At 39.8% G+C, this 26,739-nt stretch overlaps 2 protein-coding genes across 5 annotated transcripts in view; both read right to left on the bottom strand.

The window, feature by feature from the left end:
* The window catches only part of tbc1d9b (TBC1 domain family member 9b), a 45,026-nt gene extending 25,755 nt beyond the window's left edge, over positions 1-19,271 (bottom strand). The window contains exons 1-22 of one of the 4 annotated variants that reach the window (XM_028960765.1): positions 18,994-19,271; positions 18,038-18,148; positions 17,811-17,929; positions 17,486-17,714; positions 16,780-17,038; positions 16,379-16,586; positions 15,766-15,963; positions 15,504-15,668; positions 14,947-15,097; positions 14,191-14,405; positions 13,476-13,593; positions 12,905-13,190; positions 12,625-12,754; positions 7,682-7,780; positions 7,532-7,600; positions 7,145-7,385; positions 6,894-6,959; positions 5,699-5,767; positions 4,195-4,245; positions 2,441-2,497; positions 2,246-2,343; positions 108-2,168 (exon numbers count right to left, since the gene is read on the bottom strand). In XM_028960765.1, coding sequence (XP_028816598.1) covers positions 1,542-2,168; positions 2,246-2,343; positions 2,441-2,497; positions 4,195-4,245; positions 5,699-5,767; positions 6,894-6,959; positions 7,145-7,385; positions 7,532-7,600; positions 7,682-7,780; positions 12,625-12,754; positions 12,905-13,190; positions 13,476-13,593; positions 14,191-14,405; positions 14,947-15,097; positions 15,504-15,668; positions 15,766-15,963; positions 16,379-16,586; positions 16,780-17,038; positions 17,486-17,714; positions 17,811-17,929; positions 18,038-18,148; positions 18,994-19,111 — 3,684 coding nt within the window. In that variant the 5' untranslated portion in view covers positions 19,112-19,271 and the 3' untranslated portion in view covers positions 108-1,541. Of the gene's footprint in view, positions 1-107; positions 2,173-2,245; positions 2,344-2,440; positions 2,498-4,194; positions 4,246-5,698; positions 5,768-6,893; positions 6,960-7,144; positions 7,386-7,531; positions 7,601-7,681; positions 7,781-12,624; positions 12,755-12,904; positions 13,191-13,475; positions 13,594-14,190; positions 14,406-14,946; positions 15,098-15,503; positions 15,669-15,765; positions 15,964-16,378; positions 16,587-16,779; positions 17,039-17,485; positions 17,715-17,810; positions 18,149-18,993 lie in introns of those variants that run through there. The other 3 variants (XM_028960766.1, XM_028960764.1, XM_028960767.1) reach the window with 3 other exon arrangements.
* Positions 19,272-21,936: 2,665 nt separating this feature from the next.
* Positions 21,937-23,434, bottom strand: lect2.1 (leukocyte cell derived chemotaxin 2, tandem duplicate 1). The gene is made up of 6 exons (XM_028960469.1): positions 23,392-23,434; positions 23,066-23,168; positions 22,833-22,874; positions 22,648-22,747; positions 22,421-22,566; positions 21,937-22,237 (listed from the first exon to the last, which is right to left on the bottom strand). Exons 2-6 carry the CDS (start codon positions 23,103-23,105, stop codon positions 22,071-22,073), a joined length of 495 nt encoding a protein of 164 aa, XP_028816302.1. The 5' UTR covers positions 23,106-23,168; positions 23,392-23,434; the 3' UTR covers positions 21,937-22,070.
* Between the last annotated feature and the right edge of the window lie 3,305 nt (positions 23,435-26,739).

The raw sequence follows: 26,739 nt of genomic DNA on the forward strand, positions 1-26,739 counted from the left end.
CCCCAGTCTGCCACTCTACCGGAACTGTATATCATTTTGATGAGATTCTAGAAACTAGAATATTTTTTACCTCCTCCAGCAAAGGGAAAAAAAAAAAAAAGGCAATGTACATTCACGTACATTAATTTATTAGACAAAACATGGTACAGTACAGGTTAAACAAGCATTAAAAGCATCTAGATCAGAATTGGACAAGCTTACTGGAATTACGTACAGATGCACTGAGCACTGTGTGTGTGCAACACTGAAAGAAATGCACATCTCAGCAAAGGTGATCTGTGATATTCTGCCACACATCACCAGTTACACCATCTAATGTATGAGTAAGAAACCATTAGGATTCATTGTATCAATGTAGAAAGTTTAGGGATGGTTGGGAGAAGAGACATAAGAAAGAACCAACAGACTTTGAATCAATAAAAGCCTTTACATAAGAAAGAAACACTGATAAGAAACTATGTACAACATAAGACAATCTCTGAAACTGCTAAGTAACAAAGAGCATGAACACAGATGGATGTTTCACGACTAACACTCAATGTTACTGCAACAAGGCCAGAAAATGTTATAACTATAGTCATTAGAATATAATTAGAATATAAAAGATCCTCAGAATTGATTTGGAGGATAGCTGAGTTAGGTGCTTTAACCACAATGTTATGGCATAATGCATACTGATTCTCTGTGTGTATGGGTTTGACAAGCCTAGTTTTGGTAGAGAGTACATGTCTTGTCTTTTCCTAGTATGGACTTTAGTTACTGTGACATGCACAGCCTTTGTACAGTCAAATTAGAGGTAGTTTGAATAAATGCACGTTAAAATAGTCATTTTATAGGGTAGTGGCATCTATCTTTAATAACCTCATTGTATTTATAAAAACATTATTACAATAATCTGCAGGGGAACTTTGCCTTTCTATATCATCAGAGGCAGAAAGGATTTTTATATATATATATATAATGTATGTATGTATGTATGTATGTATGTATGTATGTGTGTTGTGTATGTGTGTTGTGTGTGTGTTGTGTGTGTGTGTGTGTGTGTGTGTGTGTGTGTGTATTATATATATATATATATATATATATATATAAAATAAAATAAAATAAAAAAACATGCTAAGTGCTTTGAGGGACTTTACAGATTTAGTGTCAGGTTAACTCAAGACTGAACTCTATATGTGGACCTGAGTGAAGGCAAAAGATGACCTGCAGTCACTTGTGATAAGACACTACTTCACAATAAATGGGAGTGTGTATAGTGTTGTAAAACAATGGTGAAGCAAGATTTTTAAGACAGCGAACGAGATGTAAGGCGTTACAGTGACAAGTATACAAAGCCTGACCAATTGAACAGTTAACGTTAAATCAGCCATTCTGCGGCCCCGGCAATCAGTAAGTAGAGGTCGCCCTGTCCCTTACGTTCTGTTTACTGGGTACATATATATTCCCAGCTCTCATGTGAGCATTAGTGCAAACAGACACATCCCCCTCCAACTACACAGACACACACGCTAGGCATGCACGCATCTGTGTGTGGACGTCTAACAGGCAGGGTGCTGGGCAAGCTCGTGGTCACTGGCAGAGCTGACTTGCCGCTCCACCGCTCTCTGTGTCTTACAGGAAGCCATCTTGCCTCGGATGTCACCCCTCTTCTCAAAGTAGTCCACCAGCACCGGCTCAGTCAGCAGCGAGGCAAGCACCTGCTCAAAAGTGATGGACCAATCACCTTCTGAGGCGCTGACACGCCTGCGGTCACTCACAACTTTATCACAGCCAATCAGAACAAGGTCGTCGGTGATGTCCTCGCACTGCAGAGAGCCGGTGCTCACCACAGAGTAGGATGACACCGAGGTGTCATCCTTGCCTTCTTCATCCGAGCCTCCAGCCCCAGGTGGAGGGAGAGTCTCCAGCTGTGCCTCAGCCAGGGCCTTACACACCTGGGACTGTCTGGAGCTGCCATCCTCAGACAAATCCTCTCTCTCAAGCCGTGGCGGGCTGCCTTTGGGCTCAGGCTTCTTGTTGATGCCGTTATTGGTAAACCTCTTGCCTACCTCACCAATCCGCAGCAGCAGACTGGCTACTGTGGCGATGGCATGATAGAGCTCCTGCTCCAAGGGATCTTCGCTGAACATGTTATACAGAGTCTTGCACAACTCGATGAACTGCTCCTGCATACAAGGGCCACACGGCAAATAAGCCACAATATGTGTTGTAATATGCCAGAACAGTGAGGAGCCTCACTTACCTGGTTCATCCTGGGCAGGTCTTTGATGGTTTCTTTCTTAGGCTCCTTCTCCTTGGCCCACATCCTAAGGTAATATTTATAATCCTTCACCTTCTCATCTGCAAACCATCCATTAACACACAAAAAGAAATGGAAGACATTATGTACTCAGTAATAATCTGAACCCTGAATAAGTTTGAAGCTGGTTTGCTGTACCTTTCATCTCCTCCGAATCTCCATGTCTAGTGTCTCCTGCATCTTTTATCTCTTCTCCTATGTACACAAAGGTATCACAACACCATCAGTTTCATGGTCCAAACCACTACAATCATAAAAGGAAGATTAATAAAAGTTGAGATATTACAAATATGATGCCACATCCACTCTGGCCAAAGTTAAAGAGCATAGGGATTCAGTGAAATAAGACGCATGCATAAGATCAAGAACTGAAAAGGCCTTTGCACAAATATCATTCAAAAATTAAAGTGAAAATGAAGTGATTTTCATTGTGATACACTGCATTACAGCACACGATGCACACAACAAAATGTGTCCTCTGCTTTTAACAAAACCCATGTTTATAAGCATCTTTTAGTGTTGCAGATAAATGGGTTTCCTGAAATTAAATATTTTATTGTTGTATGTGTAAGGACACATAGAACACATGAATACAACTCAAAAATAGAATTAGAAATATAAGTCCCAATTGGAAGTCCCAAGATGCTGCAGGCTTGATGTCTAAAATTGTTTCAACAAAAAAATGTAAAAGGAAAAAGTGAACATTGCCTGTTTTCTCTCTAACTTTCTTTTACATTTGAAATTAAAGACAACATGAATACTTTTTAAAACATTTAAAATTAGGGTTGTGGCAATATGCGTATTAATATGTGGGGCAGTGGTGGCCTTGTGGGTAAGGAAACAGACGGTTTTAATCGCAAATGGCTGCCCACTGCTCACCAAGAGTGATGCTTAAGTGCAGAGGACACATTTTGTTGTGTGCACCGTGTGCTGTGCTGGGTTTCAGAATGACAATCATTTCACTTTCATTAAAACATGACAACACGTTTCTAGTATTATATTATCTGCATGGACAAATAATGCACTTCTTAGTCATATGACTTGTTAGCTCAATGTTAACGGTAACACTGCAGTGACATTGCACAGGGTGGTAATAGCCTAGTGGGTAACACACTCGCCTATGAACCAGAAGACCCGGGTTCGAATCCCACTTACTGCCATTGTGTCCCTGAGCAAGACACTTAACCCTAAGTTGCTCCAGGGAGACTGACCCTGTAACTACTGATTGTAAGTCGCTCTGGATAAGGGCGTCTGACAAATGCTGTAAATGTAAATGTAAATGTAAATGTCTTGCTGCCCTGGAGGGGGGTCTCTCTCTGAATTACTTCCCAAGATTTCTTCCATTTTTTTCCCTCTATGTGAGTTTTCTAGTTGTTTCTTGTGTCCAGAAAGGGTATAAGTATGAGGGGTGTCATCTGTAGTGGTGGTAACATACTGTTTGTGATTTTTGGCTATACAATAATAAATTGTTGTTTATTATTATAATTTTTTTAATATGCAAGAGAACAAAATCAAAACCATATTTCTTAATCAGTGTCACAATTTCCTGATGCATGTCCTGTAGGAGTAAAGACATAAATAAAGGTTTTGCTAACAAGAGTCAGGAGAGGGGTCCAGTGCTTCCCATATGTGTGAATGAAATCACATTTTTGGCAAAATATAGTAGTGACACCAGTCTGCCTACTATGATGTTCATGAAACGTTTGCAATAATTGGGCAATATTTTAAGGCAAGTCAGAATTCAGAGGGTTCATCGATTTGTTTAAATTGTTGTGATTGCAACATTGTAAAATTCTGAAGGGTTCAAAGTTTGGTTTTAGTAATATTATAAAAATATTTGTCATAGAATACCATACTAGCAGCTACCATATTTCTATCATAGTAAAACAAACCTGAGGAGACATCCTGAACCAGCAAATCCAGATGAGACAGGAAAGGAGAATCTGGAGTGGTAAGACATTTACAATGAAACAAAGAAAGAGAAGGGTGCAATTAGGAAAAAAAAACATTTTGAACAGAAAGGTGATAGAAGGCAGAAAATAAAATAAAATCTGAGAAAGAGCAACAGTGGACAGGCTCAGGTTGATATTGACTGCAGAGTTTCAATTTTTCACACCACCCATCTTGAGGACAACATTTATAAATAATAATAGCAGAACACTTGTGGAAAACACTTGGGGAATAGCTGTTCAGTACAGAAATGATCCGTTGGCTAACTTATTGTTACTTTATTTAAGCTTTTAGACCATAAGAACATTTTGGCTAAATAGGTGCCTAATTATGCAAAATAGCTCTTGCAATCTTGTCCTATAGCATCTTCCTTTGTATCAGTTTCTTTCCCTTTGACTTTTCTGACACTAGCCAGTCATTGCTCTCAATGACATTCATTGCAAACACACAACAGTCCTGGTGTACACGAATTTGTCTCAGCATTACTGAGCCAAAAGATAAAAACATGGAAGGAAGGGATCATACAGGACAGAGGTAGATGTAGACAAAGCAAAGAACCATGAAGACTAAAGATAATGACATTCTGATATAGATTCATAGGAGTGACTATGTAATACAGGCCAAAAGTTTGGACACACCTTCTGATTCAATGTGTTTTCTTTATTTTCATGACCATTTACATTGGTAGATTCTCACAGAAGGCTCCAAATCTATGAATGAACACATGTAGAGGTATGTACTTAACAAAAAGTGGAGACCTGGCCTCCACAGTCACCGGACCTCAACCCAATCGAGACGGTTTGGGGTGAGCTGGACACATTGAATGAGATGTTGTCCAAAATTGCCCTGTACTGTATATATAAAAAGGGGAAAGGAAACAAACACACCAGCAGGTACTGTGGCAATTAAAAATATGTGAACCCTTTTGAAACATTGAACACTTTCATGGTATTCTGTATTAATGTGTAATAAAATGTGATCTAATCTAAGTCAAGGGTATTTACACTTGACATGCTGATCTTTAATACTGGACCAGGGATACTTTGATAAAATCCACTCTGACTGACTTCAGAAAAACAAAATCCTCCTTTTGCATTGGCCAGGTCAGGGTCCCGACAAACGGTATAGATGCTATGATGTGATTATCCAGGCACATGAGAAGTTCACAGAATATGACCGAGCTAAAGCAGTTCTGCAAGAAGAGAGGGACTGATTCCTCCTGAACCATGTCCAGAGAAACAGAGCGCTTCAGGTTATTGCAGTCAAGGGGGTTCAACCAGTTATTTACAGTTAAGTTGTTTACAGTTGTTCTCAATAAAGACATGAAAGTTCATGAAATTAATGTAAAAAAAACATGACATTTAAAAGGGTTCACATACATTGGCCTTGCACATGTGTTTTAAATATGCACTTGAGGTGCAATGGAGAGGATGAATGAAAACCTACCTTGTGGTGTGCTATCAGTGAAGAACTGCGTGGCCTCAAGTGCAGACTCTGCTTCCTCTGGCCCTAAAGCTATGAGACAGAGGGTAAGACATGTCAGTGTCCGGGACTCAGACACAGTCTCAGTGTTTAAATCCAATCTCAAAACCTATCTGTTTTCTTTTGTTAAAATCCTAGACCCTCATTTCACTTCACTTTGACGTGTCAAAGTGTCAATTATAAAGTCCAGTTTATCACAGAGTCACCCTGTTAGACACAGACAAAGTTAAATTCACCCTAGTTATGCTGTCCTAGTTAGGGTACCGGCCCACTGTAGAACCAATATACCACTATAACCACATATTTCAGTATCGGTCGTACAGTGCCACCGTCTGCCGCTGCTTTTGTTTGTTTTTCTCTGAGACACGGAATCAAGCACCCAGACTACTGGCAGACCCCAATGAAGAGACCAGAAAATAAATCCTGGTTCCTGACAACTGCTTAACAAGGACATTCCATGAAACAAACCAGAGGGTCACCACAGCCACCACCACCATTACAACTATAGCTTCAGGGATATTCAAGTGGACCAGTAACATCATTATGGACATGTAATCTAGACCATGACACTGACTACATCCTGGACTTCTCCAACCCTACAACTGTAGGACTTATTATTATATCATCCCCAACCCTGCACTGACACCATTTGCAGGCTCACTCGACCCTGGAAGGGGGTCCTTCTCTGTATCACTCCTTCCCAAGGTTTCTTCCTTTCTTTTTTTTTCTCTCTCCTAGAGTTTTTTTTGTGTGGAGTTTTTCCTTGTGTGCAGAAGGGTCAAGTGTGGGGGGTGTCAACTGTAGGGCCTGTCAAAGCCCATTGAGACATACTGTATGTGACTTTGGGCTATATAAGAAATAAATGTTGTTGTTGTGTGCGTCTACACAAACCACACACACACAGAATATTCATTCTTATGGACAAAAAATTAAGACAATAACAGGTCAAATGACCAAGTTTAAAAACAGGTCTTGAAAGTATGAGATTTATTGAATCTTAAAACATTAAATTTGAGGTGGCCTAGAGGTTAAGGAAGCAACCCCGTAATCAGAAGGTTGCCGGTTTAAATCCCGATCTGCCCAGGTGCCACTGCAAAGCACTGTGGACATACATGAACATGATCTTTTGTAGACACAAAAAGTGGAACTTGAGACTTACCCGGAGGCAAGTGGAGTTTGTATAACAGCTTCAGTTTTTCAGTCATGTCCCCATGATACATCCCACCTAGGAATAAATCAAATTACACCATAGTCTGGCTTTGTTCAAGTAGATGATAACAATTTTTTTTAGTTTTTAGTTAAAAGTAATTTTGTAACCCATAGATGTCCCCTAGTATTTCCATAGACCAGTGGTTTTCAAATTCTGGTGAGGTCATGATCCACCAAATTGCAAACCTGCAGTGAACTTACTAAGGCCAGTTACAAACTCCTTGAAGTTGATGAGGCCATCTTTATTCAGGTCCAGCAGACGGAAAAGCCTGGAGGCCAGAGTTTGAGTATGGACACCACAGTTCCAGGGACCAAGGGCTGAGAAGAGCTGGCAAAACTGGCCCATGTCAATTCGGTACTGTTCCAGATAGGGCAGGCTGGGGTCATGGCGCTCTGCAGCTGTGCTACTCGAGCCCCAGTAGCAGCTCATGATGTGCTTGGCCTAGAAATATACATGCATACATACAAAAGATAAGAAAAATACTATTGATGTATGGGAAGATTATTAATTTCTTCATTGTGGTAAGGCAACAACAGCAGCACAGGAAATGTTAAAAAAAACCTCTCTGATAACATCAGACCACAAACCTTAAAGAGGACATAAAGTTCCTCTAACTCCTCAATGCTGAAGGCTGAATCAGTCATGATGGCCCTGACCTGTATTTAGACACACACTCAGAGACCATGCTTTCAGTAAAATAAAACTGATATAAAAACACCTTCTCAGGATATACTCACCACACTCCGCTTGGCCGTATCCTCCAGGGACTGGATGACCTTTAACCTCAGTTTGAACCGCATCTGCTCAATGACATCAGCACGGAGGCTGCCAAATTTCTGTTTAGGAGAGTGAGCAGAGCGATGCAGATCGAGAGTTAGGCTGTGCATTCATCAAGGTAAGGCAAATACATGGAGGTTGCCCTCCATGTAAGTCAGTTTGACAGGACATGCTAATTTAACCAGTAACACCAAGTCCTACTCCATGCAAGCAAGCGAGAACAATGCTTTTCAAAACACTACAAACATAGCTTTTCAATCAACTGCACTTCAGTCAAAAGAAAGTCTCAGTTATTCTCAGAAAAGCATTGTGTTCAAACCATAAAGAAATATACAAAAGACAGAAAGTAACAGTCTCTAATAAAAGATCATGACCCTTCTCTTTGAAAACTGGCCCGCAGGGCAGTAAAACAAAACTGACTCGCCGGAGCCGAGACCAGGCAGCAGACAGACCGGCTAAACTGAGCGTCTGCCACTTGCGTAGAGTCGCCACCCAGTGTGTACAATATTGACACTGTGTCTTTACCTCGCTCTATTAAAACAAGAGATTCTACAAGAAACATAAATAATAAAACTCATAAATATGCTGACACTGTGTCTGTTCCACGGGCTGGGCGGGGTGTCTGTTTCAGCAACTTACTACCCGTTACTATCACTCCTTCTGAACCTACCACCAGCACCCCCGATATAAGAATAGGATTATTAAATGTTAGATCTCTCACACCTAAAACGCTCATTGTCAATAAAATGATTACAGATCAGGGGTTCGATGTACTGTGCCTGACCGAAACTTGGTTAAAACAAAACAAATTTGTAGCATTGAATGAGTCTAGTCCTCCTGGATACAGCTATGTACACCAACCTTGCTTAACTGGAAGAGGAGGTGGCGTCGCAGTAATTTATAAGGATAACCTCAGTATTACTCAAACCCGGACAAGGATTTAACTCTTTTGAGATTCTACATACCAATATAACTCATGTCATCTCACAAAATAAAAATCCTAAATTCATTCCATTGATTATTATTTATAGACCCCCTGGACCTTATTCTGAGTTTCTTAGTGAATTTACAGATTTTGTCTCCAACTTAGTTGTATCTGTGGATAAAGCCCTAATTGTCGGCAACTGTGATAAATTAGAAGACTCACTAAGAACAGCATTCCTGTCTTTATTAGACTCAGTTGGAGTTAACCAACATATAACAGGACCTACTCATGAAGGTGGTCACACGCTCGATCTTGTACTGACCTTCGGTTTAAATATAGAAGATCTAGTTACTCTTCCGCAATCTGAAATGATCTCAGGTCATTTCCTCATCGCTTTTAAAATATGTCTCAGACACAACAAATCTCAATCCCCCTCGTTATAGAGACAAACAGACAATTACATCAAGTACGGCACAGAGGTTTATTAATACCTTACCAGATTTATCAACGCTGATAAACTCACCGTCAGACCCCGCTGAACTTGACCAAGCGACCAAATGTCTAGAATTAACACTGCGTAGTACGTTATATATAGTCGCTCCCCTCAAAAGGAAGATAGTAAGAGATAAAAACTTAATTCCTTGGTATAATGATCACACGCGCTCGCTTAAGAAGACCGCCCGGAAATTAGAACGCAAATGGCGTCAAAGTAAATTAAACATATTCCGAATAGCTTGGAAGGAGAGCCTACTTAACTATAAGAAGGCTCTTAGCACAGCTCGATCAACATATCTGTCCTCGTTAATAGACAAAAACAAAAATAATCCGGGATTCCTGTTTAAAACTATAGCCAAACTAACCAGGAATAAGGCAGAAATGGATACTACCACTCAATATAATCATAGTAGCGATGATTTTATGAATTTCTTTAATACTAAAATTGTCGCGAATAGAGAGAAGATTAAAAGCACAACAAATAGCTCCGCCGATATTTCCATGGAAAATAATCTTCTAATAGACGACCACCGATTAGAACGATTCAACCTTATTAAAGAGCATGAATTAATCAAATTAATGCTTACCAACTTTCTCCTGTTAAACCCTGACAAGACAGAAGCGCTTGTACTTGGTCCTCAAGCAGCCAGGCATAAACTGGCTGACTACACAATAACCCTGGATAGCCTTTCTATCTCACCAAGTATTGAAGAGAAGGATCTAGGTGTCATCATTGATGCAGGTCTCTCATTAAATTCGCACGTAGATAATGTCACAAGGATAGCATTCTTTCACCTTAGAAATATTGCGAAAATAAGAAATATCATTTCAATGCATGATGCAGAAAAGTTGGTCCATGCATTTATTACATCAAGGTTAGATAACTGCAATGCATTACTGTCTGGATGCTCTAGTAGGTGCATGAGTAAACTCCAGCTAGTACAGAATGCTGCAGCCAGAGTTCTAACTAGAACCAGGAAATTTGACCACATCACCCCAGTCTTACAATCACTGCACTGGTTACCCATCAAATTTAGGATTGACTACAAAATCCTACTTTTAACCTATAAAGCTCTATATGGTCTCGCCCCACAGTACCTGAGTGAACTTTTGGTTCTTTACGAACTGCCACGCCCCCTTCGATCAATGGGTGCGGGGTCACTACTGGTAACAAAGGTGCAGAAGGTCACAGCTGGGAGCAGATCCTTCTCCTATAGAGCTCCGCAGTTGTGGAACAGCTTGCCTGTCAGTGTCCGGGACTCAGACACAGTCTCAGTGTTTAAATCCAATCTCAAAATCTGTTTTCTCTGGCTTTTTGCTAAAGTCCTAGACCCTCATTTCACTTCATTTTGACACAGTGTCAATTATAAGGTCCAGTTTATCACAGAGTCCCCCTGTTAGAAACAGACAAAGTTAAATTCACCCTAGTTAGGCTGTCCTAGTTAGGGTACCGGGCCACTGTAGCACCAATATACCACTATAACCACATATTTCCGTATCGGTTGTACAGTGCCACCATCTGCCGCTGCTTCTGTTTGTTTTTCTCCAAGACACGGAATCAGGCACACAGACTACTGGCAGACCCCAGTGAAGAGACCAGCAAATAAATCCTGGTTCCTGACAACTGCTAAACAAGGACATACCATGAAACAAACCAGAGGGTCACCACAGCCACCACCACCGTTACAACTACAGCTTCAGGGATCTTCAAATGTACCAGTAACATCATTATGGACACATAATCTAGACCATGACACTGACTACATCCTGGACTTCTCCAACCCTACAACTATAAGACTTGTTATTATATCATCCCCAACCCTGCACTGACACCATTTGCAGGCTCACTCGACCCTGGAAGGGGGGGTCCTTCTCTGTATCACTCCTTCCCAAGGTTTCTTCCTTTCTTTTTTTTTCTCTCTCCTAGAGTTTTTTTTGTGTGGAGTTTTTCCTTGTGTGCAGAAGGGTCAAGTGTGGGGGGTGTCAACTGTAGGGCCTGTCAAAGCCCATTGGGCTATATAAGAAATAAATGTTGATGTTGTATACCAACATGATATCGACTCCAAAAGAATACCACTACTTTGCTAAAGAAATTGAGGGTGAAGGTGCTGGAATGGCCAAGCATGTTTCCAGACCTAAGCCCTATCTGTGGGGTTTGGAAGGTCCCACCAGCTCTGTCATGTCATCATGGAGGAGTGGAATAAGATTTCAGTGGCAAGCTCTAGTGACCTCCATGCCCACGAAAGTTAAGGTAGTTCTGGAAAAACATGATGGCCACACAAAATATTGACAGTTTGGGCACAATTTTCAGGGGACAGTAAAGTTACAGTGTCATACAAGCTGCACGCTGACTATTTTACATGGTATCAAAGTGTCTCAGGTTAAGATTAGGGCTGCACGATTTGGGGAAAAAGACATATTGCGATTATTGAGATCAATATGCGATTGCGATATGACAAAGGACACTTGCTTGTATATCAATGAAAAGTCACATACTAATAGTGAAATGTTTAATTTCAAAGTGAAACATACAAACTACTTATAACAACCTGAAATGCCCAGTGCTTTCAAAATACAATATTCTACAAAATTAAATAAATCACAAAGAACTCTTTTACATTACTGTCGAACGACAAACCCTGGAAAGGCTAAACAACTCTTTTGATCATATTTGGCCATTATAAAATCCCGTATTATAGCTCTTACGTTTAACCAAAACATTGTTTGGAGGCTGACTTGAACACAGGGATGCATAGCTTTGCTAGCTTAGCTAAAGTTAAGATTTGTAAACAGAGGTGAATTTCTTTAGGAAACCTTCAAAGTTTGAGAAAAGTTAACTAAACAGCTAAGAACAGTCTAAATAGTTAATGCCTACATTTAGCCAAAACATTGTTTGGAGGCTGACTTGAACACAGGGATGCATAGCTTTGCTAGCTTAGCCTAGCTTAGCTAGGGGTTAAGACTTATAAAACGGGATTTTATAATGGCCAAATATATTCAAAACAATTGTCCTTACCTATGAAATGTAATCCCCCAGGATCTGGTTAGGAGCGTACAGCGGTTTGTACAGCCCCAAGCAGCACAAGAGTGAGGCATTTTTATGCACTTCTCCCCATAGACATGTATATGTTTCACGCCACAGCAGAGTCTATCGCAATATGGCGGCGACATTAACGTACGATGCAGCGCGTCATGCGGCGTCTAACCATATGTCTCCGAATCGAAAGTCATGTGACCAAAAACGTCACATCCGACTGAAGTGAGACTTCAGTCAGCTCGCAAACTTTGAGAGAATGAGAGAATGGATCGGATATGTTGCCGATCCAATCCATGTACTAATCATTTAAATCGCAGCTTTTTGCATTCATGTAATCACACAGACTGACATCACGATTACGATTAGATTAATCGTGCAGCACTAGTTAAAATGTAAAAAAATATTTACAAAAATGTTAGTGGTGTATTCAGTCGTGAGTCTCTCACCTCATAGGATGCTTTGATAAGGTCAAAGACATCAATCTCAGGTGGTGGCTCATCCCCACTGGTTAAAAGGGCATGGAGGTGGGGAATGGGTGGGGACACTGTCTGCTTGTTCACAACATTATCCAAATACCTGGAAGATGATCTTTATTAGTTTCATAGTTCCATATCTGAGGTATGTTAAGAATGATATATAATTTAAATTTTTTACGACTCTCTGGCTGGCCCAAACTTTTGTGCTATCCATTATGATCTTCTACAGACAAAAAAAAACATATTGCACCTGCCCAAGATGGTCATAGCCTCTCCTTCATCATTGGAGGCCAAAAGCAGCTCCATGTTGGCATGCAACACAGCCAGGGAGACCTGAAAAATGACCTTGATGCCCTCATAGAAGAAGCAGTCAACAAGCAGCACAGCACTGTGGAAGGGCATGACACTGAGGAACAGAGTAAGGAACCAGGAGAGTGAGATAGTAGAGATGACGCCCAGCTCCTGCATGTGCTCATACAGGAGGGGCAGGCACTCCTTGGTCAACTCTTCAAACACACCTTGGTCCACCAGGGCACCTACAATACACAAACAAAAGCATTATCATTAAAATCAGCTAAACCGCAGTGGTATTAATGTTGATGGTAATCCCTATAAGAATGTAACAAACATGAAGTAATCTACCAAGAACAGAAAGTAATCTTGAACAGTGAGAAATTCCATGCCATTAAAATAAAGTGGTATTTTCTGCATTTCACCAGCTTGAAGTGCAAACACACATTAATGCTGCAAAGTATTGTTATTTATAGATTGTACTCTTCAGTCAACCACCGATGAGCCACTGGTCCTAAACACACACTCACCCACAACTCGGGTGTTGTAGTAGTCTGGTAGCATCCTCTCACAAAGAGCAACCAGAAGCCAGAAAGCCTGCTCTTCGGTACAGTATAATAACAGCACCGATGTCACAATGTTCATTGCCTAGCAATAGACACAAATTTGTTATGGTCGTTATACGATATGGTCTACATCATACAGTTTGGCATCCAGAGGGTATAAAAAGTTTGCACACCCTTAAACAAATTTGTCCAGCCAGAACCTAGACCTAAACACTAAATCTGTGTGCTAACCTGAAGAGGGCTGTTACATTTGAGGGCTGTTGTTTGCACCTAACCTTATATTTTATAGTAACCACTGTAGTCTCTGTGTGTGTGTATGTGGTCAAGTTGAGGGTTGGCTGAACTGTGAATGCTGACATTTTAGAGAGGTATTAACAATCAAGAACACTTTCTCCTGCTTCTGCTAACTCACAGCCTACTGGCTAAAGAGTGTGTGAGATCATGTGATGTTTGTATTTTCAGATTGTATCCTACATACTGGAGTCTCAAGACTATTTCTCATCAGTCACAACAACAGAAGAACGTAAGTAAGGGGAGCACAGTGGCGCAGGGATTAGCCACAACGTTATGAGTTTGTATCCCAGCTCATGTACGTGGAGTTTACATGCTTTCCCTAAAATGTGTGTGTTCACGCCATGAAAATTTGTGAAAATTACATTGGTTAAAAGAGGACCTTTACCTGGCAGTAGCCAATGTTGGGGTTGCGATAGGCATAAGCAGTCAGTACTCTGCGAAGGGCAGCGATGCCCATCTCGTTCTGGAAGGCATGGTGCTCAGGCATGGAGCGGTGAAGGTCTCGCTCAATCTCTTCTGTGGCTAAAGTGCAGCGGCCCATAGCCTGTTCCACAAGCTCTGCATAGTACCCCGGATGAGTGTCTATCTCATTCTGAGCACCTAAAAATAAGAAATAGACATTTACAAATACCCTCCATTAGTTGTTGCTTTTTGCTGTGAATACAGCTGCAGCAGGATGGTGCATGACCCTGGGTCAAGTATCCACCCTGCGCTCTATGGCTCAGGCTGGGATAGTGAACTGCTGAATACAATGTGTACATACAAACCAGAGAAGGAAGATTTCAGTATTTTTATGGACCAAAGAAGGGGGAGAGAAGAAAATTATTCCACATCATTAGCTCTTAAAATGTAATACAGTATGATAAATTCAATAAAATATCAATTTCATAAAAAATATTAAGAAAAAGTGTTATAATTATCAGAATAATAAAAAAAAACTCAAACAAACAGGTAAGAAACTGCAGGATTTACTGCAAAGAAACCTTGCTTTTCCTTCATGAGCAAGGCCACAATGAGTCAGAATGAGGTCAACAGATCATCTCAACAGTCATAATGGCCTTGTTAGTCTCTTGTTGGTGGCAGGCACAGATTCAGTTTTTGTTACTCCTCAAAACCTATGAGCAAACTCATATATACCTACCAGAGAACAGCAGCCACAGCTCTCCTCTCAGGCTCTCAGGGATGCCATTAAGCACAAGCTCTCTGGTCTTGGAGGTCCGATACATACACACACCACGACCAAACTCAAAGAAATGGATCTTCCATGATTCCTCCTTCATCTTCTCTTTAGTCTGTGGGGAGAATCAAAATGAAGACTGATGATCATTTGTAATACAGAGATGTAAAAAACATAGCAACAAATGAAAAGTACAAAAAAAAAAAAAAAAAAACTCTGACACACACTAAAGTCAAATAATATGTTATAGTGTAGAGAACTGGCTCCAGAAACAACGAGCAAAAAAAAAAAAAAAAGTACCAGGAATTTAATGACCCCCATGAAAGTGATTAGCACCCTGTGTAGCCCATTCCCCGAGAAAACAGTGGGCAGCCATGAACTGTGTGTGCGGGGACAGTTCTTTGTTCAGCAGCATGTTGGCTGTTTGGGATTCGAACCGGCAACCTTCCGATTACAGGTCTGCTTCCTTACCCACTAGGGCAACCACTGCTCCATAAGGAATGCATTAAGGGAACACTCACTGCTTTGAGCCCCAGATCCTCAGGAGAATCCTTCAGGTAAATCTGTAGTAAACCCTGCTTTGCTGTGGGCAAGCTAGGGCTATAGTGTTGTGACTGGGGAGAATCCATTCCTGGAAAGGAGGGCGGGGCGGACGGAACAGTGGGAGTGCTTGGGCTTGGGGTTTCCTGTTCAAGAAGGATAAGTGTGTAAAAATCACACACAATAGAACAAAATTAATACAAATATGATCCAAAGTGAACACAGTATCTATCCCAAACTCACCGGTTGGTTGCCAATGGACCGCTCTTTGACATCGCTCCAGAGCCTATCAGGTGTGCGCTGAAGAAAGTCTGAGATACGCTGGACCAGGAAGTCCCGGTCTTTGAGATTGGCGAAAAGAAAGTTCATCTTGTTTTTGGTGCTGATTGACAGTGGGCTGGGAAGTACACTACTGCAGTCTGCCTTTTCCACGATGGATACCTGGACAGAAGACAAGCCTGAAGATATGGAGATGTGCAAGACAGTACTACTACTTATGAGCCTCAACCATAAGTGCTGAGGCGTCTAGTTATGCTGACCAGTGTCACATACAGCTGAGGAACACTAATCTTGAAGAACTTTCATCATATTGTGTTTCTTTTCAGGACCTGGTTTATTATACATAATGTCCATGAAAGTGTTGAACTGGAAAATCACTTGTTAAAACGTGTTTAAGAATAGGTTCAAGATAAAATTCCTGTCACCAATGGTTATAACAGCAAAAATAAACCCCAACTGGTCCTTTCACTTTAAGACATTTATGTTTGGTTTTTACCAGAGGGAATCTGATGTTATTATGATCCTCCTTCACCTCTCCTGTTTCAATGTCTGTTTGTACTTCTGTCAGTTTACTGACCTCTCTGAGCGGTATAATAAGTTGGCACAGATCTTCCTCACGACTGGCGAAGCAAATGTAGTTATTTGAAACAAACATTTGACCGATAACATGCATCTTGGCAAAGGGCGCCCAGAGCGTGCAGTCGGTGTGGCCATCTAGGCGCTCCTCATGAGTCAGGCGGAATCGTGCCCGGTAACGTTCATTCTTCGCACGGGCATCAAAGTCTCTAAAATTGGGAAAAACACATCACCGCAAAGAGTGTATATCATTAACTTAACTACTAGGGAATATTATGTCTTTACAAAAAAATAAATGACTAAATGACCACAAATAGTCCCAAAGAGTCAAGAGACAAATGATTACAAAAAATGACTCAGAGTTTCACCTTTCTGCCTAAAGTTTAAGTAGGTGCTATTGACCTTTTTAGGGCTGAGACGTTCTTGAGAGTCTTGCACGGCTTTGGCAGAAAGTGGTCAGCAGCAAAGCCCTCATTGTCCAGAAGCTGGCGCATGGCAAGGTTGGCCAGCTGTTCCATGAGTTTGAAAGTGTCATTTATGTTGAGAAACATCGAGAAAAAGTGTTGTGTGTCTCGTGTGCTCACACACACGCTCTCAGGAAACAGCAGGGTGGCGTTCTTTTCCAGCTGAGTCACATCAGTCCACTGCACCACTACTGTCACTGTGAGGCAGACAAAAGAGGCAAGAATCAGGGATGGTATGCACAGCCAGGGAAAAAGAGAGTTGAACAGGAAACATGTAATGTAGCATTAAAACAAGGAGCTGAGGGCTGAGGAACACCAATCAGAGAAAATTAGATTAGCCAGAGGAATTCCAGAGAAGGGAAGAGAGGTAGTGTTGAGAGGTGCACTTCATCTGGCTAGCACTAAATCGCATACATTCTCTGACTCATGCTTACAACAGCAGAACATTGTTTTATTCCCACTCGCTACATTTGGCATATAATTCTATGCAGATGTTAATTGCACAAAACTCTTCAAATTGCTATCATAATTGTACCAAATGTTAGAATTGATTCATTGTATTTATACTACATAATATGTTCGTTCATCTTACTTTAAACAGAACCGGCCAGTGGGAAAAATGTAGATTTTTTTTTTCTCCTCACCTTCTTTCCCGAGCAGGAATGAATAGAAGCAGAGGTGATTAACGCTGAGATACAGCCAGCCCTGACGAGGCACCCTGCCCTTCCAGTAACTACAGGAGTAGTAGTTCACCAACTTCTCCTCCTCAGGCATCCCAAAGAGCTTCCTCATCTTCAACTCTGCCTCACGGAACTTCCCAGGCTCCTCCTCTTCCTGTGCCTGCCGGCTCTTGTTCTCCTCGGCAATGATGCCCTAGTCAGAGAGAAGACAAGCATGATAAATCATAAATGTTAACACTTAAACATCAGAAATGTTCTCCAGATTACAACAAAAACACTAGGGGATTACCTGAATCTTCCCCTTGACAAATGTAGTGATGTCGTCTTCATTGTCAAATATTGACAACGTCTGTAGCAAATTGGCTTCCAGCCATTCCCAGTGCTCAGTGATCTCTTTCCTGGAGGAGCCTGGAATAACAGACACTGCTATTTTCCATATGCAGAACACACACACACAATATGCATGTAATATCTGAAAATGACTGCATGACTGAAACAGCAGCAAAGCTAACTGACCACATGCAATACTCCAGTAGATCTGAGAGTCACCAGTCTGGTGGAGAATCCTGTATGGAGCCACACGAGCACTGGAGTCCAACACCACATCCAAAGTTCCAACCAGTAATCCTGTAATACAGGAATTAAAAAATCAGAATTGCGTTTATTGGCCATGTATGAGAGTGAGGAATTTGATTCTGCTCGATTATGTCTTTCAAGCACAGTACAAAGAACAACAATATGCAATACAGTAAAGATCTTATATACAAAAAAATTACAGAGTCAATAAAGTGCAGTTGCAATGTTGTAATGTTGCAGGTGATAAGCATAATAATAGTCTGACAATTCAACTTTTTATGAGCATGCTGGTGAGGGGTTGAAAAGGATGTAATTCAGCAATCTGGCACAAATCAATTCAGCATTTAAAGCAGCAATGTTACTACTTCCAATGTCTTAATCAAGTAGAAAAAAACCTTAACTTAGAGATACAAACCTGTCTATAGAACTACCTATAATAAACATGTTACATACATACATACATACATACATACCTCACTCTTTCTTCAGGACAGTTTGTCCCTCATTTGACACTAAACTGAGTCACCAATTTACGCTCATTTTCATCTTTTACTGCTCCTATGATCGGTTAATGTGCAGCTGAAGTGTAAACAAAGGTAGATTTATCGCACGCAATGTTCACCTCAACAGGCCTCGGTGGCAAATAAGCAGCCAGAGAACTCAGGCTAAACAAGATGCAATAAACTACTTCAAGACGTTAAAGTTTCCTTCGCCCTCTGAATAACATCTGTAGCGGCCGCTTCTGTTAGAGGTTATACTGCTAAAAAAAAAAAAAAAAAAACACTTAGCAACTAGCATGCTAAGCCGCCAAAAAAAACACGATGGAAGGGGGGAGGTTAGCACAGCAGCCTCGACAATCTTAAGGCAGGTAATGTGAGGTAATATTAAAGTCATACCAGTGATGCCTCCTCCTTTTCCGTGTCCCTTTCTCCGCTGAAGAATGAAGAAAGGGTTGGCCCTCTCGCTCACCCACAGCGCGTTGGCCAGCAGCACCTCTTCTGGCGTTATCCACATGTTGACATGAAAAGCAACGCAATTTCACCACGGTCTTACAACGATTTCACAACGTTTTGTTTTTTTCTTTTACGGCCAGTCTGACAGACTTGCCGTGCGCGTTTCTGAGTTGAGGTCCATGCGCCGTCAGCTGACTGAGACGCGCTGTTGTCGCTGCAGTTGTCCCGCCCACTTGATCTTACCCCGCCCCATTTCGTCCGCTTATTTGTGAGAAATGTAGAGGTGTTACGCCCATCAAGGAGGGGAAACGGAACGCAAGTTTCTTAGAATGTACGGCAATGTTTTCTCTTTCAGTCATCTCTGGATCATTTCTACCAAACCATATATTCATGCAGATATATTATCTGATATTGTATTTAGGAATTCTGATTTAGGAATTGGTTCCCTGGTGAAATACTACAATCCAAGAAGGGCTGCTTCTAAAATTGAGTAGAACCCATTAAATTGTTTAGATGTTAATGTCATTGCCATTACAACTCTCTTAAAAAATATCTTGACAAATTTAACAAATATCTGAAATATGTTGTTGCTTTAGAATTTGAGAAATTAGAATTATGAACAATTACCTTCAAAATATTAGTACCTGAAGATTAGTACTGAAACACTGAAAAACAGGACAGGAAAACAACACAATAGCACAGTTTATGGGACACAAAACCTTTTCTGAAAAAAAGTAAAAAGCATACGTTTTGGGAAAGATTTAATTCACCCTGACAATTTATGACACTATCCTCAATTAATTGAATTCTTTATTAGAATTCACAAATACACAAGAGACGCAACACAAAAACAAAGAGTAAAAAGTAATTAAAGGTGGGAATAATAAATCATTCATTGAACAGCCTATCAACATTTAGCAGCTTTAAATGACCACTTTGACGTCTCAATTATATCGAAACCAGACATGCATCATTCAATTATTAACCAAGTCCAGCCAGAAGATGGTGCTGCAACACATAGACACTTTAATCAAAATCTCATAAATCAGTTTTCCACAAGTGTTTCTGAATGGAGAATCTAGGACTAGGCTCAATCCACAATTTTTTTTTTTGTCTTAAACCATTGTAAGGGATGATATGCAACACAATATGTTTTAAAAATGTATGTCGCAATGCATTACATAGACTGTTACATTTAAGGCATTTTATCAGATGCCTTTATCCATTGGAGACACTCAGGGTTAACCCATGACAGGTGCCCAGGAGGCAAAAAAGATTGTGCTTTTGCTCAATGGCCTCAGTGGCCAGATTCAAACCAGTAACCTTCTGATTACAGGGCCTCTTCCTTAACCGCTAGGCCACCACTGCGCCTTCTGGTTCATTGGCAAGTGTCCCACTCACTAAGACCATCTTACATTAACAATGGTTAATAATAAGGCCTGTAGATGTTCTTGATTAAATAAGTTGTTTTTGAGTTAAAAGTATGTTACATACAGTATATTTTACATATTGATCTGCCTTTGAGTCTGACCACTTATCAGCTCTTACAAGAAGTCATTAAGCGGGCACTTCTCTCATCTACTTCAGAAACCCTCATTACCCAACCCACATGACCTACCCACATTGTGTTCCAGCTAATGCAATTCTTTGCCCACAATTTCAGCCTGAAATTGAGTGTCTACAAACAATATATATATATATATGTATGTATATATATATATATATGTATGTATGTATGTATGTATATATATATATATATGTGTGTGTGTGTGTGTTGTGTGTGTGTGTGTGTGTGTGTGTGTGTGTGTATATATATATATTGTTTGTAGACTTATTCCACTTACAGTAACATCATCTGATCCCTGTATCACAGAATCACGCTAGAATTAAATGTACAAACAAATGTAATTACAAACTAATTACAGTCATGGCCAAATGTTTTGAGAATGACACAAATACTGTCTTTCACAAAGTTTACTGCTTCTGTGCTTTTAGATCTTTTGTCAGTTGTTTCTGTGGTGTATTGAAGTATAATTACAAGCATTTTATAAGTTTATAAGTAAATTAACTTCTGGGACAAATCCTGACAGATGGCAGGCCATTCCTTCATAATTTGTGCTGGGAGTTTGTCAGAATTTGTATGTTTTTTTTTTGTCCACCTGCCTCTTGAGGATTGACCACAAGTTCTCAATTGGATTAAGGTCTGAGGTGTTTCCTGGCCATGGACACTCAACACTCACACCACACAATACAACAACAAAAAAACACAATACAACAACACCACTTACCCAGGCCCAGAGTTTAATTTACTCAGATTGGATCTGTTGGTGCGGACCACACCAGGACACATTTCGACAACCCTTTAAAATTGCTGGCATGGACTGCACTGGGTCTGCTAGCCCACCCCACACACACACACACACACTCCATGCTCTGGGACTGGCAATCATGCTCAGCTAACGCTGGACACCAGGGAGGATCGTTACAGATTAAGCAACATCCATATCTGTTTTGAAATCAGGGCAAATCCAACATGTAGAGGTTGCTAATGAGGAACAAAAGTGAGGAACAAAGTAGTTAAATGCAATTTCCCTATTTCTACATTTCTACATTATTTGTTTATGACGGTTAGATGCGGCCAACAAAACAAAACAATAATACATAACAAAAAAAGCACAATACATTTTCTAAAGAGTAAACAGTACTAGGACTAAGGCTCCAAACTTCCAAATTAAATAATATCAATTCTAAGTGATGTAGATTGTAAATCACTCTGCCAAAAGATGTAAATGTAAATGTTTGCATATTACTAGCCATTTACAAATGTATATATTTGAGGCCATGCTTTTTTTAATAAGTACAGATTAAATAAACCATAGACAATGCTTTGGGATTAATGCAGTTTTATTAGAATGATGCATGTTGGATAAAGATAAAAAGAAAAAACAACAATTATACTCCTTTGCCATTTAACTGAATGCCTGTGATACTAAAACTTTGATGATGTTTGCATTTACATTTCAGAAGTATTTAGTGGGGTCTGATTCATCACACATCTGAACGTGGATGTGTGAGGTTATCCCAGGATAGACCTTCTGCATGGGAAGGAGAGTTCCAATCTTCTGGCCTTTCTTCAGAGAACCACTGTATTTGTCTGGTTTCACATAGAAGAGCTTAAAGCATAAACCTGTGAGACAGATGGTTCATTCAGTCAGACCCCATTTGATCTTTAGCAGTTCCTCATCACCACAGATTTTCTTGCAGAATGTGTGTGTGTGTCATTTTGAGACTGTTTGCTGTTGATTCAGTGTAAAAATATGTGCTGATTTGTGATGGTTTCCCTGTGTACTTCAGAAAATAAACACTTCACCTGCCCCACTGAGTTTGATGCCATTGTTGATGGCATTGTTATGCCGATATGGAACAGCCTTCCCATTCAGCTTGACATCAAAGGGTGCATAGATAGTGGATCCATCAGCACACACAATATCAAGACCCTTGTGCTTGCCATGTGTACTACATGACAAAAAAACAAGTACATTTTAAAAGTTGCTTTTTAATATAACTACACAATCATGTAGGGTTTTCTTTTTATACCGATTTGCACCAAAAGCACCACATCCCTTAGAATCACATCCTCTCTTTCTATTATTTGGGTTTCCACTGCAGATAGGACCAAACTTAGTCATCTCAAAATCTGGTGTTCAAAAAAAGACAAAATTGTGTTTTTAATGAAGGTGATGCCTAAAGGCATGAAGAAAATATGTGTCTGTTATGCTTACCACCACTGAAATTCTGATCTCTTGGTTGGTTGATGCAAAGAACTGCAAAGTGTTCACATGTTACAAAATTGGGAAAACATGGAATATAAGACAACACATAAAATACCATGTATTACCAGTTACATATTTGATTAGATTTTTTAAAGGAAATTGATGATCATTTGACTTAATTGATGTCATTTGAAATTGACTATAATGGACTTTTTAATGGATATAAGCTGTAAGGGACTTACCAGCAGCTACCAGCAAAAGTAGAATAAGGATGGTTTTCATTTTGCAGCTCCCAGTATTGCTCTGTCTTGTGAATGTTTCTCTGTATATTTTTGAGCAGCATACCTTTAAACAAATGGGCAATGCTTGTGAAAATACCTGCTAATGCAACATGTAGCCCTGCCCATGAAAGAATGTACACACTGCACACACACACACCTAAAATATGTGTGAAATATGTGATACCCCTTTCAAAGTAGTTAAACTTTGCTTATAATACTTAAGTATGTTTTACATTTACATTTACATTTACAGTATTTATCAAACACCCTTAGCCAGAGCAGCTTACACTCAGTAGTGACAGGTACAGTCCCCCTGACACTCAGGTTTAAGTGTCTTGCTAAGGGACACAATTGTAGTAAGTGGGGTTAGGTGTAGTGTATTTGAGGTCTTCTGGGCTACACGGGTAGGTTACTACAGCATAATGTAACAGCATTTTAATGTCCTTTACAACTTTTACAACATAAACATTATAATGTATTACCAGTATGTTGTGTATTAATAATGAAAAACCATCAATATAAACCTCCTCAAACAAAAAAAGTGCTTTTACTAATGAGCTTGCTCAATGCAGGGACCACAAGTGACATCAAATCAACTCTTCTTTCTTTAAATCCTTCCTAGTTTCTTTTCTATTGTGAAAACGAATGCAAGTATTGCATCATTTTGTATGGCATAATTTTGAGCTTATTATTATGGCATAATTTTGAACATATTATTATGCTATATTACCACACAAAATATCTTGATTTAACAGATGTTAATGTTACTCGACATAAGTAAACATTCACTTACAATTTAAGTAGGTAATCATTTCAACCAAGATCATATATTTCAAATATTTTTATACGTAAAATTACAGTTAGTCACATACATCCCAGTTCTGTAAAGATTCTCAGTCAACCAGGTGAATTTGTCTGAAAGTTGAGTCATGGCAACTTGACAATCTGAGTGAAGTTCTGTGAATGCAGAATGAAAAGTCTCTACCTTAAAGAAAGAAAGTCTAGTTGCCACGACTCAACTTTCAGATACATTCCAGTTTTAATATTTTTTTTACTGGCTGGTGTAAAATTAATAAGGACCAGTTCAACTATCAGCATCCTCTTCATCATATTGCTTCTTCTGTTTTTCTTCCTCTGTTTTGCTGTCTGCCTCTTTTCTTGTCTGGGTGAGAAAATACATTAATTTTTATTTCTGTAGTAAGAACATGTGTAAGACCGAGACGTTATAACGTAAAGTTCATCTTGCATTACATAACAATTTTATTAATTTATTTGCATTGGTCTGAGGTAGAATAGAGCAGATTTGTAGTTTCTTTTAGTTCTGTGTATTTTGCAATCCTTAGGAGTTAGGTTTTATTGACCATTCATAATCTGCATTTCAACCACTACTTCAGCAACACTGATGACCAAGGGACAGTGGTGGCCTAGCGGTTTAGGAAGCAGCCTTGTAGTCAGAAGGTTGCTGGTTCGAATCTCGAACTGCCAAAGTGCCGCTTAGGTGCCAATGAGCACCTAAAAAATGCATGGACAGGGTTATCAGAAATTATTCACATTTAAACTTAATAGGTACATAAGTGCCTTTTGTTAAGCACCCTTTGCTAAACTGATCTCTGGAGCATCCGATTTTCACTGATTGTCTGTTAGAGCCCTTTCTATGGCATGGTGGAATGTAAAAAAAAGAATTTGTAAATACAATTATGCATTAATAGAAGTTATTGCATTTTGAATTATTTGTTTGAAGAGCACCTTAATAATTAGGACATTTGTAAGTGAATGTTGCTGTAGTGTGATGCATTTTTATTCAGCGTGCTGCGCTCACATCTTCCTGGATATGCTTCTACAACTTTACTGGAGTTATAGACCTGTTGTAAATTCAGTTGGTTGAACATGATTTCAAATGGCCCACAGATGCCTATATCTCTCACAGTTGACAGTGCATATCATTGTTAACCTATTTGATAACACACAAAGTCAAACCACACTTACTGCCATTGTGTCCTTGAGCAAGACACTTAACCCTGAGTGTCTCCATGGGGATTGTCCCTGTAACTACTCCAAGGAATTGAAAGAATTTTAGAGACCAGATTGTGGCAAGACACCAGTCTGTAGAAGGATAAAAAAAATCAGCATTGAAGGTCCCAAAAAGCACTGTGGTCTCCATTATTCAGAAATACAAGAACTTTAAAACCACCAGGAACCTTTCTAATTGGGGCAGAAGGGCAATGGTCAGATGGGAGAACCATACAGAATGCAGTGTATGTTAGAGTGGATGGATGAAGACTTGAGGCTGTGATTGGTGCCAAACGTGCTCCAACAATACATTAAGCCATGAGTGTGAATACTAATGAATTTATGTCTTGTTACCATGGGGTACTGTGTGTAGACCTTATATTTAAATCAACTGTAGAACAAGACTGTGTGCTCTGCTCTGTTTCTGCATAGTGACAATGATTACCATGGTTTCAGTAGTTGGTTTTGTTGAAGGCACTTGTCCCTCTTCTGTTTGTGTTACTCTCCTGTAAACATGCATTAGATGATAGGACATCCACATGGTCGCAGAGGGAAGACGAAGCTGATGGGGAGAGTAATTGCTATGACCCACAGGGCTATGAATTGAGTAGAAACAGCATGCAGTAAAGATCTCATCATCCTTCAGGAATGTGAATTTGTTTACTGTTGTCATGTGGCATTAGTCTTTGTTTACATGTAATCCCTTGCTGACATTTAATCAACGTTTAATTGTTTAACATTTAAAATTTCCCAAGATCTTCCCAAGAGCAGATCCGTTAGCTTACAACAGAGGCATTTCAAAATAAAACATTGCTTGTCCTTTATTTTACATTGCAATGTGTTTATATTGCTTAATGTGACCCTTTATGACCACATAGAGTCTCTTAAGAGGATTTATGAAAATTCCCATTTACCGTCAGTTTGGATTCTGCCTGGCTCCAGGTATAGATCATTGAATGTCCTATATAAAATAAACTTTGTTACTGAATAATTATATACATGCAAGATGTGCATCATAGCATTGTGAATTTTGATCATGAAAGCATCATTTTTTTGAAGGCAGGAAGGTTCTTGCATCCATCGACATTTGAAAGAGTCTGCACTGTATACCTCATACAACCTTAAATTTAGATTATTTGATCATTTTGATCAATTAGGAAACTTTCAACATTATGAGCAAAGTAAACTGGTTGTGACACATAAAATACTGAACTGCATGTGTGATAAAGACTTGTGGAAGTGAATTTATTTGTGGAGGTGAATGTATCAGTCCAATAAACTAGCATTGTCTATGATTTATCTGATCTGTTTTAAATATTTTAAATTCAATGATCTATAAAACAACTGACACTCGAGTCTAGAGCTGACAACTGGCAAATGATGTATTGTAATTATAAATCCGCACAAATGATTTATCATTTGTAAACACATTTTTGGTCAAACTAATTTATATTCAGAGCCACTGAGCATGACTTCTGATGTCAGTTTCCGTCTAATGCTCACCTCCATCTTTAATAAGTTGGATTGTGGAGTTTCATGTTAGCCTTGTGCAATGTTCTCTGATCGTGTTCGCCTGTGTATAATTATGAGGGTATAAAGCTGCCCTGTTGTGTCTGTTAGTCGTC

Source organism: Denticeps clupeoides, chromosome 18 (assembly GCF_900700375.1).
Source record: "Denticeps clupeoides chromosome 18, fDenClu1.1, whole genome shotgun sequence".
NCBI lineage: Eukaryota > Metazoa > Chordata > Actinopteri > Clupeiformes > Denticipitidae > Denticeps > Denticeps clupeoides.